This window comes from Chenopodium quinoa, unplaced genomic scaffold (assembly GCF_001683475.1).
Source record: "Chenopodium quinoa cultivar QQ74 unplaced genomic scaffold, ASM168347v1, whole genome shotgun sequence".
NCBI classification, from domain to species: domain Eukaryota; kingdom Viridiplantae; phylum Streptophyta; class Magnoliopsida; order Caryophyllales; family Amaranthaceae; genus Chenopodium; species Chenopodium quinoa.
In genome coordinates this window covers 368,454-384,202 of record NW_018743814.1, presented here as the reverse complement: position 1 = coordinate 384,202, position 15,749 = coordinate 368,454, and the positions used below count along the sequence as shown (strand labels likewise).

At 37.7% G+C, this 15,749-nt stretch overlaps 2 protein-coding genes across 2 annotated transcripts; one reads left to right on the top strand and one right to left on the bottom strand.

The window, feature by feature from the left end:
* Window positions 1-4,167: 4,167 nt before the first annotated feature.
* Window positions 4,168-4,641, top strand: LOC110685466 (histone chaperone ASF1-like). The gene has a single exon (XM_021861992.1). The coding sequence runs from the start codon at window positions 4,168-4,170 to the stop codon at window positions 4,639-4,641; it is 474 nt and encodes a 157-aa protein (XP_021717684.1).
* Window positions 4,642-14,566: 9,925 nt separating this feature from the next.
* On the bottom strand, window positions 14,567-15,481 carry LOC110685465. Its single transcript, XM_021861991.1, has one exon. The coding sequence runs from the start codon at window positions 15,479-15,481 to the stop codon at window positions 14,567-14,569; it is 915 nt and encodes a 304-aa protein (XP_021717683.1).
* Between the last annotated feature and the right edge of the window lie 268 nt (window positions 15,482-15,749).

The following is a 15,749-nucleotide window of genomic DNA, read 5'->3' as shown; positions in this document are numbered from 1 at the left end:
ATTCAAGGATGGGTTAGGTTGGAGTGATAAGGACCCTTTGGAAACATGCATTTTTTCACTATATGAATGGTATATTCAAGTTTTGTACTTGAATTTGATTTACATAAAATATGTAGCACTTACACATTATAAATTATATATTGCTATATATGTGTAGAGACAATTTACTAAATGGAGAAGGATCGTGGTTGGATGTATGGTAGACGCGATACATTGGAATTTTGGAATGGGGTTCAAGAGTTTGCGAGAGGGCTTTAGCTTATCAACGCAAACTGGGTGGCAAAGGCCTTTATTGTCCTTGTGTTGATTGTAATAATGTGAATGTGGTCGATAGTGTTGAAATCATTAGAGATCATGTATTATGTCGTGGGTTTAGGAAATTATACCATGTGTGGATTTGGCACGGAGAAAGTGGAGGGTGCAGTGGGGATCTTGATCGAAATGATGTGCGTGTTAGAAGCAATGAGATTCATGTGGACGAGGAATACGAGAATGATGAGTATATTGTTGATAATGGTGAGGATGGAGCCGATGATGATCAGGCGGATGAGGTCGAGGATGAACAAGTGGATGAGATGTTTCATGGTGTTGAAGGTGAAGTGTTTTAGTTATTATCGGAGGCTTCCAAAAAGCCTTTGTATCCCGGGTGCAAAAAATACTCCAAACTATCGGCCGTGCTAACACTTTTCAACATTAAGTCGAAGCATGGGTGAACGGACATCAGTTTTACTTCTTTGTTGACTGCATTAAGTGATATGTTGCCTGATGGGAATGAAATTCCTAAGTCTTACTATTACGCAAAGAAGCTCATGTGTCCCTTTGATTTGGAGTATAAGAAGATACATGCATGTCCTAATGACTGTATTTTGTATCAAAATGAGTATGAACAACTGCAGGAGTGTCCACGATGCAAGCGGTCGCGGTACAAGCGCATGAGTTGTAATCCTGGCACGAAGGGACCTCTTGCTAAGGTGTTGTGGTATCTTCCCATTATTCCAAGGTTTAAGCGTCTGTTCTCAATACCAAAAGACGCTAAAAACTTAAGGTGGCATGCAGAGGGAAGAAAGAAAAACAGAATGTTGAAGCATCCAGCTGACTCTCCACAGTGGAAGAACATTGATTTGAAGTTTGAGGAATTTGGTAATGAAGTCAGAAATTTAAGGCTTGGGTTGTGCACGGACGGGATGAATCCATTTGGCACTCTTAGTACCCAACACAGCACATGGCCGGTACTTTTAGTGATTTATAATTTGCCTCCTTGGCTGTGCATGAAACGTAAGTATGTAATGCTTTCATTGCTAATAACTGGTCCTAAGCAACCTGGAAACGACATAGATGTTTACCTTGCGCCGCTTATTGACGACTTGAGAAAGATGTGGGACGAAGGGGTTTCCGTTTTCGATGCTCCTCAGAACGAGATGTTCACATTGCGTGCATCCCTTATGTGGACCATGAATGACTTCCCTGCATATGGCAACTTGTGTGGGTACAAGGTCAAAGGGAAAAAAGCATGCCCCATATGTATTGTTGACACATCAAGCGTATACCTGACTCATTCTCACAAAGATGTCTACGTACGGACTCGAAGGTTCCTTAGGCGTGATCACCCGTACCGTAGGCAGAAAAAGGCTTTCGATGGAACCGTGGAAGAGGATACTGCGCCTAGACCATTGACTGGTGCTGAGATTAGTGCTCGGGTGTAAGGGATACGAACGGTGTTTGGAAAATAAGAAAAAACTGTGGTCTCAGCTGCTCTGTTTAAGAAAGAATCAATCTTTTGGAAGCTTCCGTACTGGAGAGAACATGACGTTAGGCATTGTCTTGATGTGATGCATATAGAGAAGAATGTGTGTGATGCTATTTTGGGGATGCTTATGAATATCCCAGGCAAAACAAAGGACAGAAAGGGTGCACGGTTAGATTTGAAAGAGATGGGGATTCATCCAGAATTGTGGCCTCAAGAAAAGGTTAGAAAGGGGAATGAGCCGAGAATAGAAGATGAAAATGTTTCGAAAAAAGGGAAGGAGAAGAGCAAGGGAAAGGGAAAGGCCAAAGATGCGTCAAAGAAGAAAGTTAAGGGTAAAGGGAAGGATGAAAAGAATTATTTACCCCCGGTTTGCTATAAATTGTCAAGGGTAGAGAAACGTATGTTTTGTGCATGTCTGTACGGCATTAAGGTTCCATCAGGGTACTCATCTAACATGAAAAGATTTGTAACCTTAAATGGAGAATTGAAGCTGACAAGTATGAAATCCCATGATTGTCACATTATGATGCAAGTATTCCTACCGATTGCAATCTGTGGTATTCTACTGAAACACGTGAGGGAAGAGATTACAAGCCTTTGTTCGTTTTTCAATACAATTTGTAGCAAAGTTCTTGATCCTTGTACACTAGATGCTTTGCAAGCAGATGTGGTTGTGACTTTGTGCAAATTTGAGATGTATTCCTCACCCTCATTTTTTGACATAATGGTTCATCTGGTTCTTCATTTGGTGCGTGAGATTAAGTTGTGCGGTCCAGTGTTCATGAGGTGGTGCTACCCTTTTGAAATACACATGGGTACATTACAAGATAAAGTACAGAACCGGGCTCACCTTGAAGGAAGTATGATGCAAGGGACCGTGGGTGAGGAGATAGGTAACTTTGTGGCAGACTACATAGCCCTTGCTCAACCTATTGGTCTTCCTACTTCTCGACATGAAGGTAGACTTGATGGTCATGGCACAATTGGGTCGAAACGAATGTCACCAGACCGAGATCAGTTCTTACAAGCACACCTTTATGTGTTGCACCATGTTTCAGATGTGCACCCATATTTAGACGAGCACATGGCTAGTTTGCGTGACGAATTTCCATCCAAAGGTGAAAGGGCACTTATGCAGTTGCATAATAAGAGGTTTGTTGATTGGTTTCGTGATCGAGTAATGAGTGGATTGAATGATACTAATGTGACCGATACAGTACGGTGGCTTGCGTACGGTCCTAGGGATGATGTCCGTTCATTTGAGGGATATGACATCAATGGGTACACTTTTTGGACCGAGGGTCGTGATTTGAAATCTTCTTCTACCCAAAATAGTGGTGTAACTCTTGTGGCATCGTCAAGGGAGTTTTCAAGTTCTAAGGATAAATCACCCGTCGATGCAAAGTTGTCATACTATGGTCGAATTCAAGAAGTATGGGAGCTTGATTATTGTGACTTCACGGTTGCTCTTTTCAAGTGTAAGTGGGTTGATAATATCAGGCGTAACGTCAAATATGAGGACTTTACTCTTGTAGATCTTGGCCACTTGAATGATAGTGCGGAACCATTTATCCTTGCATCTCAAGCTAAGCAAGTGTTCTACGTAACTGACCCAATGGATTCAAAATGGTCTATAGTGCTAGCTGGCAAAAGAAGAATCCTAGGCATTGGAGATGTTGAGGATGAGGAACAATATGATGCGTTTGATGATTCAGTACCTTTCACTGTTCCTAGACCTGTTGTACTAAATGACATAGACAACGAAGCAGGTTATATGCGATCAGACCACAACGAAGGAACTTCAGATTGAGGTAGTTTGATTAAAAGTTAGTAATGGTTTCATAGCAAATATAGTTTAGTTATCATGTATATAGGAGCGTAAGTAGGCGAAAATGACATATTTGTAGTTTAAAATTGCCTAAGTGTACTCATTATCATGCATATACAAGGTTATAGGACCATAAGTAGGTGAAAATGGCTTAAATAGCTTCTACTTAACCCAATTCTTTTGTTTTGTGTATGAACTAACATTTATTCATTCTAACAACCTATATTCAATATATTTAACATGTTTTTAGTTTGAAATTGCCTAAGTGTACTCATTATCATGCATATACAAGGTTATAGGACCATAAGTAGGTGAAAATGGCTTAAATAGCTTCTACTTAACCCAACTCCTTTGTTTTGTGTATGAACTAACATTTATTCATTCTAACAACCTATATTTATTATATTTAACATGTTTGTAGTTTGAAATTGCCATTTTGTACTCATTATCATGCATATACAAGGTTATAGGACCATAATAAGTAGGTGAAAATGGCTTAAATAGCTTCTACTTAACCATAATAAATATCATGCATATACTTTACTATACACTAATATTGTTTTATGATTGCTTTGACAGGCGCTTATATCTCATGGCAGACGAGTACGGTCCTCATTGTGTAGAGGACATTGACGATGATGAGTATGAGGACGAGTACGAAGATGAGGACGAGGACGATGATGATGAGCCTTATGATGTGAATAAGGAGGATGACTTGGGTGAGCCAAAGGATCAGACTCAAGATGAGTTCGAGCGTAGGCTTGACGATTTTGAAATTTCAGCTGAACGTACACCGCCTATTGTAAATACAACACGTGAGATTGTTGGTGAGAACCCGACTCCTGAAAGTCATGGCCAAGGACAAGATGAAAACAACACAGGTGGTGGAGGGGGGAAAAGGCATCGGCTCAAAGAAAAAGAAGGGGTCCGACGAGAAGCTTTAAGAAATCGAACGGTCCCATGGTCTTGGAGTATGACAACAACGACCAACTCGGGCCCAAATGGCGTCGACAATATGCTAATCAAGTTGGCATATGTTCGCGGAAAATCCCCATTACACTTGTAATGCGGCAAGTACCTCCGGGTTTGATTCAAACATTTTGGGATGCTACAAGGGTAAGTGTGTTTTTGGCACATTTAGACAATTTAAGATACATAATCTTATGGTTGTTACTAAATAGAAACTAATAATCGGTTTTAATTTGTGCTTGCAGAGGTTGTTTTCTATTCCTAATGATCCCGAGAAGAGAAGGGTGTTTGAATCTTTATTAGCGGAAAGATTCAGAGGCTTTAAGACCAATTTGACTAATGGGTGGATCTACAAGAATAAGAAGAAATCAAAGAAGAAGAATGCAGATGAGGATGACCGTCTCCCGTGGCAAATATGGCCGACCGTGTCAAAAGATGATTGGGAAGAGTTCGTTAGAATGAAGACTCAAAAGAAAGCCATTGTAAGTTTGTGTAAATCTGATCTCAATTGAATAATAGCTTGACACTTTTTGTAGCAATGATACTAACATTTTTAGTTTTGTAGGAACTTCGAGAGCAAAATAAAAAGAATGCAGAAAAGAAGGAATACGTCCATCGTTGGGTCCTAAGACTTTTGGTGAAAAGAGACCTGAGTGGGTCGGTTCGGGTTTATACCCTAAATCGCTTCTAGTGGCATCGAAGGAACCCTCTAGTTCCACGATCACTACATTGGTGAGTCGTGCCGGTGATTTCTTTTGTTCTCTCCATACGTTTGATAAGGAAACCGGAAAATGGGTCATCAAGGGTCCGGAAGCCAAAAAACTGGCAGATAAGCTTGTAAGTTACCTATGAATTGTTGAATTTAAGTCACTTTTGCATCTAAATCACTGTACAAACCATTAACTGTTAAACTGACCTCATTTTTCCATATGCTGTAGCTTGAGCACACTCAAGAGATGGTGGAGGGCAAATTTGAACCAAGTGTGGAGAATGACCCTTTCACCATGGATTTGGGAAGGCCATACTATCCAGGACGAGTAGTAGGTTCGGGAGGGTCATTGCTTGGATGGGAAAAGGTGATGGGTCCCGAATACACAAAATCGGGTAGATCTCGAGCCAGTGTTAACTCACCGGGGGAGTTGGATGCCAAGGTGGCATCAATTAAGGAACAAGTACGCAACGAGTTAGTTGGTGAATTGAATGTCTGGGCTGCAGCAGCCTAGGCAGGCTGCTGCCAATGCTGCAGCAGACATGGCAGCCACCTACCGTGGCTGCTACAGGCTTGGCAGGCGGCTGCCGGGGCTGCTGTGGCCTCGGCGCGGGCTGCCTTCGCTGTTCCGGAAGCGGGGGCGGCTCCCTCGAGTGTTCTCGTTTGGCAGAACTTGCATATTTTTTTTTAAAAAAATTTGAGCAATTTTATCAAAATAAAGCCATTTCGAGCCGAAATGGCTACTCACTTGCCTATTTTCTTCATTTCTCAATTTATAAACTCCTTGCATCTCAAAACAACTCATAATCACATATTTATAAGTGGTTGTCATTTGAAATTACATAAAAATCGCCAAGTTATAAGGTTTTGCGTTCAATTCATCAAAATAAAGCCATTTTGAGCCGAAATGGCTACTCACTTGCCTATTTTCTTCATTTCTCAACTAATAAACTTATACATTCTCAAACCATATCATAATTACATATTTATAAGTGATTTTGATTTGAAATTGCATAAAAGAAGCAAAGTTCTAATTTTTTTGGCGCATTTCATCAAAATAAAGCCATTTCGAGCCGAAATGGCTACTCACTTGCCTATTTTCTTCATTTCTCAACTTATAAACTCCTTGCATCTCAAAACAACTCATAATCACATATTTATAAGTGGTTTTCATTTGAAATTACATAAAAATCGCCAAGTTCTAAGGTTTTGGGTCCAATTCATAAAAAAAAGCCATTTTGAGCCGAAATGGCTACTCACTTGCCTATTTTCTTCATTTCTCAACTAATAAACTTATACATTCTCAAAACATATCATAATTACATATCTATAAGTGATTGTGAGTTGAAATTGCATAAAAGAAGCAAAGTTCTAATTTTTTTTGGCGCATTTCATCAAAATAAAGCCATTTCGAGCCGAAATGGCTACTCACTTGCCTATTTTCTTCAGTTCTCAACTTATAAACTCCTTGAATCTCAAAACAACTCATAATCACATATTTATAAGTGGTTGTCATTTGAAATTACATAAAAATCGCCAAGTTCTAAGGTTTTGCGTCCAATTCATCAAAATAAAGCCATTTTGAGCCGAAATGGCTACTCACTTGCCTATTTTCTTCATTTCTCAACTAATAAACTTATAAATTCTTAAATCATATCATAATTACATATGTAGAAGTGATTGTGAGTTGAAATTGCATAAAAGAAGCAAAGTTCTAATTTTTTTGGGCCCATTTCATCAAAATAAAGCCATTTTCTTCATTTCTCAACTTATAAACTTATTCTTTCTCAAACTATTTCAGATTTCGAATGGAAGAAAAACTTCAAAGAGAAAGAGGATGGAGAAGCCTAAAAGAATTGATCAACCTAAGAAGAAGCGAAGTGAACAACGGTCCAAGAGTGAACAAGCGTCGAAGTAGCACTCTTCGAAAGGTTCACCCATGCTACCTACTCCACTTGTTGAAGACATTGTTCTTCAATCGCTCTCTGCTGACATGACCTTTCTTCACAACCGTGCTTGTCATTTGGTCGATCCCATGGAAGTTTCACTTCCTAAGGCAATGTTCCACTATGATGAGGATGCAGTTGCATGGATCAGCAAAGAAGATGTGAAGGAATTTCTACGTGGTGCAAAGCTTAACATTTCCCTCATTCAAACATTCATGAGGTACTTCAATGCCCACATAATCTATACTTTTTTCAAGTTATTCAAATTGATGGTGATTATCCTACATCTGATTAATTATTCAATGTTCATGCACGCAGAGCACTACAGGAGCACTTAACTGACACTGATTCTCCTTGTAAAGTTGGGTGGTTATGCCCCGAGCAGTTATCCACTACTAGAATCATAGGCAACCCCCATGACGTGTTGTACTATGTTGAACAGAGTATCAGGGAATCAGCGCGTGCGGGAGACAAGTTCATACTCGCCCCATGTTATAGAGAGTAAGTCTAACCATGTCAAATTCAATCGATTTGGCCTCATTATATGTTGACTCCTAAATATTAATTTGCTTGTCTATTGTGAACTTATGTAGGGAGCATTGGAGCCTCATGGTGATTTGTAATTCCACTAACACAATTTATCACCTTGATTCAGCTCGATCATCGGAGAAGTGGCTCGTGAAGTCTATATTGCAAAAGTAAATATATATATAGCAACCTAGTGATGATTATTGCTAATAATAACTAATTTAGTAATCATACGACTAATCAAATTTGAATGTACTTTTTTTTACTACAGTGTTATGAAGAAGCTACATTGTCGTGCTCCAAAGGGTCCAACATGGAAGTCACGGTTGGTAATTTACATGATATTGTGATTATCTTGAAAATCTATGTTAGTAAATATTTGCTCATTTCCTTTGCATGTTTCACTAATGTGATTTGTTTGTCATATGCTAGTACGCACAACAAGAGAATGGACTTGATTGTGCTTTGTATGTGATGAGATTCATGCTTGACATTGTGACTCATTGTACGGACACTCAACAGCGAGGTAAGTCCTAAAACTTATTGAAATGCTATATTAATGTGATTTCTAGCCTTAGACACCTAATATTACCCAACAATGGCATGTTATGAGAAACAAAAAGGCCATTTCACAAGAAAGGTAGAAAATGGGCTGAATAGAAGTCACATGGGCCATATTTGGGACATTTTGTGTTAATATGCTCTTTTGATGTGATTTCTTTCCTTATACACCTATGACTAGATAATATTGACATGTTATGAGATAAATAAAGTTCATTTAATAAGAAATGTAGGAAATGGACAAAGTAAAGTCATATAGGCCAATTTCGGGCCATTTTGAGTAAAAAGCGTCATAAACCTTAATAAAATGCTCTCCTATACAATTTTAGGGCTTACACACATACAACTACCCAACATTGACATGTTATGAGAAAGAAATAGTTCATTTGATAAGTAATGTAGAAAATGGGCTACATAGAAGTCATATAGGCCATATTTGGGTCATGTTGAGTAAAATGCGTTGTTAAACTTATTGAAATACTATATTGATGTGATTTCTAGCCTTAGACACCTAATATTACCCAACAATGACATGTTATGAGAAATAAAAAGGCCATTTCACAAGAAAGGTAGAAAATGGGCTGAATAGAAGTCATATGGGCCATATTAGGGCCATTTTGTGTTAATATGCTCTTTTGATGTGATTTCTTTCCTTATACACCTATAACTAGATAACATTGACATGTTATGAGATAAATTAAGTTCATTTAATAAGAAATGTAGGAAATGGGCAAAGTAAAGTCATATAGGCCATATTAGGGCCATTTTGAGTAAAAAGCGTCATAAACCTTGATAAAATGCTCTCCTATACAATTTTAGGGCTTACAAACATTCAACTACCCAAAATTGACATGTTATGAGAAAGAAATAGTTCATTTGATAAGTAATGTAGAAAATGGGCTACATAGAAGTCATATAGGCCATATTTGGGTCATGTTGAGTAAAATGCGTTGTTAAACTTATTGAAATACTATATTGATGTGATTTCTAGCCTTAGACACCTAATATTACCCAACAATGACATGTTATGAGAAATAAAAAGGCCATTTCACAAGAAAGGTAGAAAATGGGCTGAATAGAAGTCATATGGGCCATATTAGGGCCATTTTGTGTTAATATGCTCTTTTGATGTGATTTCTTTCCTTATACACCTATAACTAGATAACATTGACATGTTATGAGATAAATTAAGTTCATTTAATAAGAAATGTAGGAAATGGGCAAAGTAAAGTCATATAGGCCATATTCGGGCCATTTTGAGTAAAAAGTGTCATAAACCTTAATAAAATGCTCTCCTATACAATTTTAGGGCTTACACACATACAACTACCCAACATTGACATGTTATGAGAAAGAAATAGTTCATTTGATAAGTAATGTAGGAAATGGGCTACATAGAAGTCATATAGGTAATATTTGATAAAATACATATTGTTTTGCCTAATTAATTAATTTTAACATAATGTTTTTGTATTTCAAGTTTTGCAAGGTCCAAAAGGATGGTGCGTTGAAAATCAAGGAGCTTAATGAAGTTCGTGACATGTTGGCGTCTTTTATCACCTTCAACATGTAAATGGCATTGTAATTGTAAATTATTTATGTTAACGTTTGAACTATACAACTTATTATTCATTATATATTTACTTACTATTATTTGTATATGTAAGCAACTTTTTTTTGTATTGCGTTTGGGATTATTTATATCTATATATATAATTGAATTCTTATTTTTAATATTATTTTTGTATCTTATTGTAATAATTAATAATATTATTATTATTAGTTATTATAATAATAATATTATTAATTATTATATTTAATATAATTGCTGGAATTACAAGTTATTATTATTGCTGGAAACAGGTTTTTTTTTTAAATATTATTGCACGAAGATTGGAAAAAAAAAAATTTAGTGAATAGGCACCGGTTAGGCACCAACCGGTGCCTAAAATAGCTACCACCAAAAAAAAAATTGGCGGGAGAGCAGTTAAAGGCACTGGTTAACCGGTGCCTTATTGGGCATATAGCACCGGTTAACCGGTGCCTAATTGACCCTATGGCACCGGTTTTGAACCGGTGCCAAAAAGTGGGTTTTTGGCACACCCCACATAGGCAGCGGTTCAAACCGGTGCCTTAGACCGGGTTTGAACCACTGCCAAAGCCCTTTTTTCACCTAGTGTAGGTTCCGATGATGACAGTGAGGGTTCGAATCTGGCAGATCTGGGCAACAAAGCTAAGTTACCCACTGAAAAAGGTACTATTGTACCTGTTGTGAAGGATGAAGATGCTGAGTCCCCTATTGCAGCTAATCGTTCCGAGTCCCTTGAAAAGGAGGCTGGAGGTAAGGAAATTGTCCCTGAGAAGACCGATCTTGTTCTTTCCGGCAAGAAAATTAGGAGTTCTGGCTTCTTTTGGGGTCGACGAAGGTGATTTTGGGGAGGACAACAACCCTCCCAACTTCGGCTCGAACTAATGCAGCAGCGTAACACTTTTCTTACCCTTCATTGTTAAAATTAATTGCTACTTAATACTGTTTAGTTGTGGATCTATTTCAATGTTGTCATATCTGCCTTATTGGTGACAATTGTTGGTTGATGTTTGTAATTCATGTCTAGGGTTGAATAATTATTCTTGTTGTTATTAAATGCTGCAATTTCTTCATGATTTGTGGTTTATTGTTGTGTAATTGTGGGCTACATGTGATTATTTGTGACCTTTACATGGTGCAATTAACTTTGTTTGATTACTTTGAGTCCCTGATTTGCTTGGTGGATGTATTGTTTACACTGTATGTGTTAGGGTTTGGCTGACTTTGTTGGTAACTGTAATTACATTGGTGATTTGAGCCTAATGTTGGATATTCAACCTAATGTTGGATTATTTGTACCCTATAATCAACCTAATGTTGGATATTCAACCTAATGTTGGATTATTTGTTGGCTTTTGTTTGGAATTTGTTGGCTGTTTATGATAACTTATGTCTACAATTGATAAAATCTGAGTGTGGGACATTTGTTGCCTTATGTTTGATATGTGGTTGCTATATTCAGGGCATACTTTGTAGTCTTATGTTTATACTCCATTTGCTATATTTGAGGGAATATGAACTAATGGTTACTGTAGGCGTCGTTTGAAGTGCGCCTACGTTAAAAGCATGTTGTGAATACGCTTGGCACTCATAGGAATTAGGAATTGACATAATACGATTAGGGACAAGGAAAATAGGGAGCCGCCAACAAGTTTTTAAGGAACTTGTAAACCGTTCACGGATCATAAAAGCCAACCACGAATAAGGGACAACGAAGGAAACAACGATTGGCCCGTGAAGGTTACACCCCATTCATAATCCATGAGATTACTAACTCCATATGGTTCGGAACCACGAAAGGAGGATCGGGGATGATGGTACGAAGTGAGTCATGGAGTCACATTCGCCCGTATTGGCTCTACTCGATTCTTATAGTGAAAAGTGATTCCTGCGATCTCAAAGGCATACAAACAAAATATTCAATTTGCTCCAAACTATTATTAAGCTAAATTGGTTTAATATTAATGCAACTCATAATTCTAAAATATCATGATCACTTGAATTAAATAACAAGATTAAAAGGAACCTAAACCGGTTGTCCAAATTATCTTATTAGGCGTGATTTTCAATTACATATTCCCTTTAAACATGCAATATGGTGATCATAATAAAAATAGTAGAACAACATTAATATTAAAACCAAATTAATCACAATTCCAACAACATAAAATCGTTAGAAAAATAATAAAAATAAAAGGAGCATGATCCTTACTTTGATTCTGTATGTTTGCAACTACAAAATAATAAACGAGTTAGTAACTTCAAGGAAATAATAAAACGATGATTAAATTAAATTAAATAAAGTAAAGTTGATTTTGGGGCCAAACCCTCAAACAATTCTACCTTTCACGCCTTGGCTTAAGGATAGAATCACGAGTAAAGTATGGACTCCTTTGAGTACTTGAAGAAGGAATTTTGAAGTAAAAAGGGTAGGCTAGTGTTTAAGCTAAAGCATAGAAGAGAGGAGAATAAAATTAGAGAATTACTCGGTGTCCCGTACATCAGAAATGAGGGGGTATTTATAGGGAAAATGTGCTGAGGGAGCACACGGAACCCTAAAATGATAAAAACCCTAAATACGTATCCCGTTACACGGTCAAACTGTACCGTGACATGGGAAGTTCCACCGTCAGACGGTACACTTTCCCATGACACGGTACATTTTTGGTGTGACGCGGGAAATTTTCAGAAAACGGGATAAAAAACACGTTAAGGGTTTACGCGGAAAAGACACGGAATGTCCTGTGTCACGGCAGACCTCCCGTGTCATGGGAAATCCCACCGTCAGACGGGAAGGATTCCTTTGACACGGTAGGTACCTGCCGTGGCGCGGGAAATTCTAGTCTGTTTTATCGTCTAAATACATTTTTAACCCTAATTTCCTTCGGCATTTTAAGTGCCGATTGATAATTTCGGGCCTTTTCTGACTTTTTATTATTCGGGCTAAAATAAGAAAATAATTAAATATAAATAAATAAAGGGTTTGGGCCAAAAATAAATAATAAAACAATAAAATAAAAAAGGTTTGGGCTAAAAATTAATTAATAAGTTTGGGCTAAAATTAAAACTATGCTTTTACTAAACATCAAGACTAATCCATGGACTGTTCAAAAATATGAATTTAATAAAATACGATTTTTTAAGCACTCTTGGGATTAAATACTAAACCCGACCAATAGTGGCGGTGAAAGGTTGTTCATCATCGGGTTTGGTTTCGGGGAGACATTTTTAGGTGTCTACAGTTACTAGGTTATTGTTTGGTAGTTGGTAATTGGATGATTAGATTTAGTTGAAATTTCAATTGTTTAATTCAAATATTTGAGGGTACTGGGTTTTCTGTTGTTCATATCTGGGTTGTACTTCTGCTGTGAGTTGTGGTGTTTCCTGCCTGGCTTAAGGTTGGTCATTACTGTGTATGGCTTTGGGAATTGTGATATGATGAATGATGATATAATGAATTTGTACCCTATTGTACTAGGTATTAGATGTTCCTGCAGTTCAGTCCCTTATTGTTGGAGTCCCTATTTTGTTCTCAATGACTATGTTAAGAGAGAACAATGCTGTAGCCTATATTAATGTCTTCCCTTCATGAGTCCCTTCAAGATGAGGTGTGTGGTCCTACTTGATATATGAGTCCCTTAATTTAGTGTGTATAAGTGTGTGTGCAAAATCCAAATGATGAAGGGACTCATTTGACTCAACAAAATTCATAACTTGGAATAGCTCCAACTACTTCAATTGGAAGTTGCTGTTGAGGGAACCAGTTATGCAATTAATGTGATAAAGATACACCCTCTGATGGATTTATTTTTGTGTATGTATGTGTATCACAGTGGCAGTCATAATGTGTTCATCAAATGCACATAAAACAACCATGATTAATATCATTAACTTGTTCAAAAGGTTTAACATGTTCAAAAGGAGCTAGCTAAGACTGCCTCACAATATATGGCCTAGAGTTTAACAAAATACACATAACCAATGATTGTCAAACAATTGTTAAACCAAAAACACAATAGACAACCTACTATTTTACCATTTACTTGAATGCTCTTCATGGGTTATGTGTGGCAGTCTCACTGTCACTCTGTTTCTGTTTCTGAGATGTGGTCAGTCTGCATCAACTTGCATGTCTTCATCCTCTGCATTCCCTTCACTAGTTGAAATGAATAAAGTGTTGAGATAATCAACAGCTTGTTGAACCAAATTTGCTTCCACCTCTAGTTGTTCTGGCAGCAAGCCAAGTCTTTCCAGCCTCTTCTTTCCTTTATGTGGTGGGGTGAAATTATTCCCACCTAGATGCCTGAGAATATCTTCCATGCAACATTGTAGTGTTATCCAACTGTACTTGTTTAACACTGGATTAAACAAGTCATAAGCCTCTTTCACCTTATCTATGAGTTCCCCCAAGTTCTTTGGAAATGATTGGTATTGTACTGTATGGACTGTATGACATTGAATAACCCTAAGTCCAGCACATTCAAGTCAGGTGATTGTGCTGGCTGGTAGATGAACTGAATGTTGAACCCATCTGACTGACATGCAGAAATGAATTCCTCATCCTTGGGAATCTGATGGGGTCTGGCATTATCCCACTGAATCCATATGTCCTTTGGCTTATGTGGTGGCCATTTCTCTTTGATTGCTGGAATGACATTGTTGATAAGCATTGCCCTGATTGCCTCCTTGTTTACATTTTGAGTTGCCTTAATTTCAACAGCCCCTGCTTCTCTGTTCTTACTTCTTTCTTTGCAATGTTCTCATACACAAATGGAAAGATTCCATACTTTCCATCATGTAGCACATGTCCATGGCTGTCAAAAATAGGCTTGCTAATGGCTGCCATGAATATTCCTTTAACCTTGAATCTTCTGGACTGTTGGCACCTATATGGGTTTGGTTCATTAGGCAGCAGGTAAAACCTTCTTGTTTCGGGGTTCAAGTAGAACCACTTTTCATCTATGTGTATGACTTCCTGCATGTCTTCAAACTTTGGATTACCATTCTGCTCAGCAGGCAGCAAATGACTTAAAACCCATTTCAGTCTTGCTATTTTGTGGTTGGATGTCAGAGCTGGGTGGTTTGTACTTGTATGTGTTCTTAGCCTTCCTTTTTTCTTCAACTTGTGAATGGTAACATGTGAGATATTCAGAGCAGCTCCATAGCTTCTCTCAGTTGTCCTTTTGTACAAAGGGACTGACTGCAGAAACTCATCAGTGTACTCTGTGGGTCTTGGTCCAGTTTTGCCAAGCCTTTTGTTTCTGACATCTATCACATTCCCTTGAGCCATTTGTTTCTTAATTTTTGTGAATAGCCTAAGTGTTGTTGATCTGTGAATGTTAAAATTTATTGCTATTTGTGATAGAAAGCCTCGTGGAAAATCCTCCCCATCTAACTTCAAAAGAATAGCATCAACCATCTCCCTTTTTTGCATAACAGTTAATTGCTTTCTGCTTTTAGGTTGCTGTTGTGGTTCTTCATGAATCTGATTTTTATTAATCTCATCACTTTCTTCACTTGTTCTTGATTGATTGTCTTCCATATTTGCTTCATCATTTAACAATGCATCTATGCTGAAAAAGTCCTCGTCGAATAATTCTGCCATACTTTTAAATGTTTGAGCTGTTGTTGTTACAGATTTGAGGATTGGTGATGAAGTGGGGGTTGCTGTTTTTTTTTTTTGAAGTGCTCAAGCTGAACCAGACTTAGCTTTGAAGAAGAAGGATGCTGCTACTAACCTTGCATTAATTACTAATTGAAGGGTAGCTTAGTGTTGACTTTTGTAATGAAAACATGGTGTAATTTGGTTAGGTTTGATGTATTGGGTTGTATGAATATTTTGAACTTAAAAGACTGTCTGCATGTTTATATAC

What these genes read in the sequence shown, in the direction of transcription:
- LOC110685466 (XM_021861992.1), top strand. Translation starts at nt 4,168, where the DNA reads ATGGCAGACGAGTACGGTCCTCATTGTGTAGAGGACATTGACGATGAT.
- LOC110685465 (XM_021861991.1), bottom strand. Translation starts at nt 15,481, where the DNA reads ATGGCAGAATTATTCGACGAGGACTTTTTCAGCATAGATGCATTGTTA.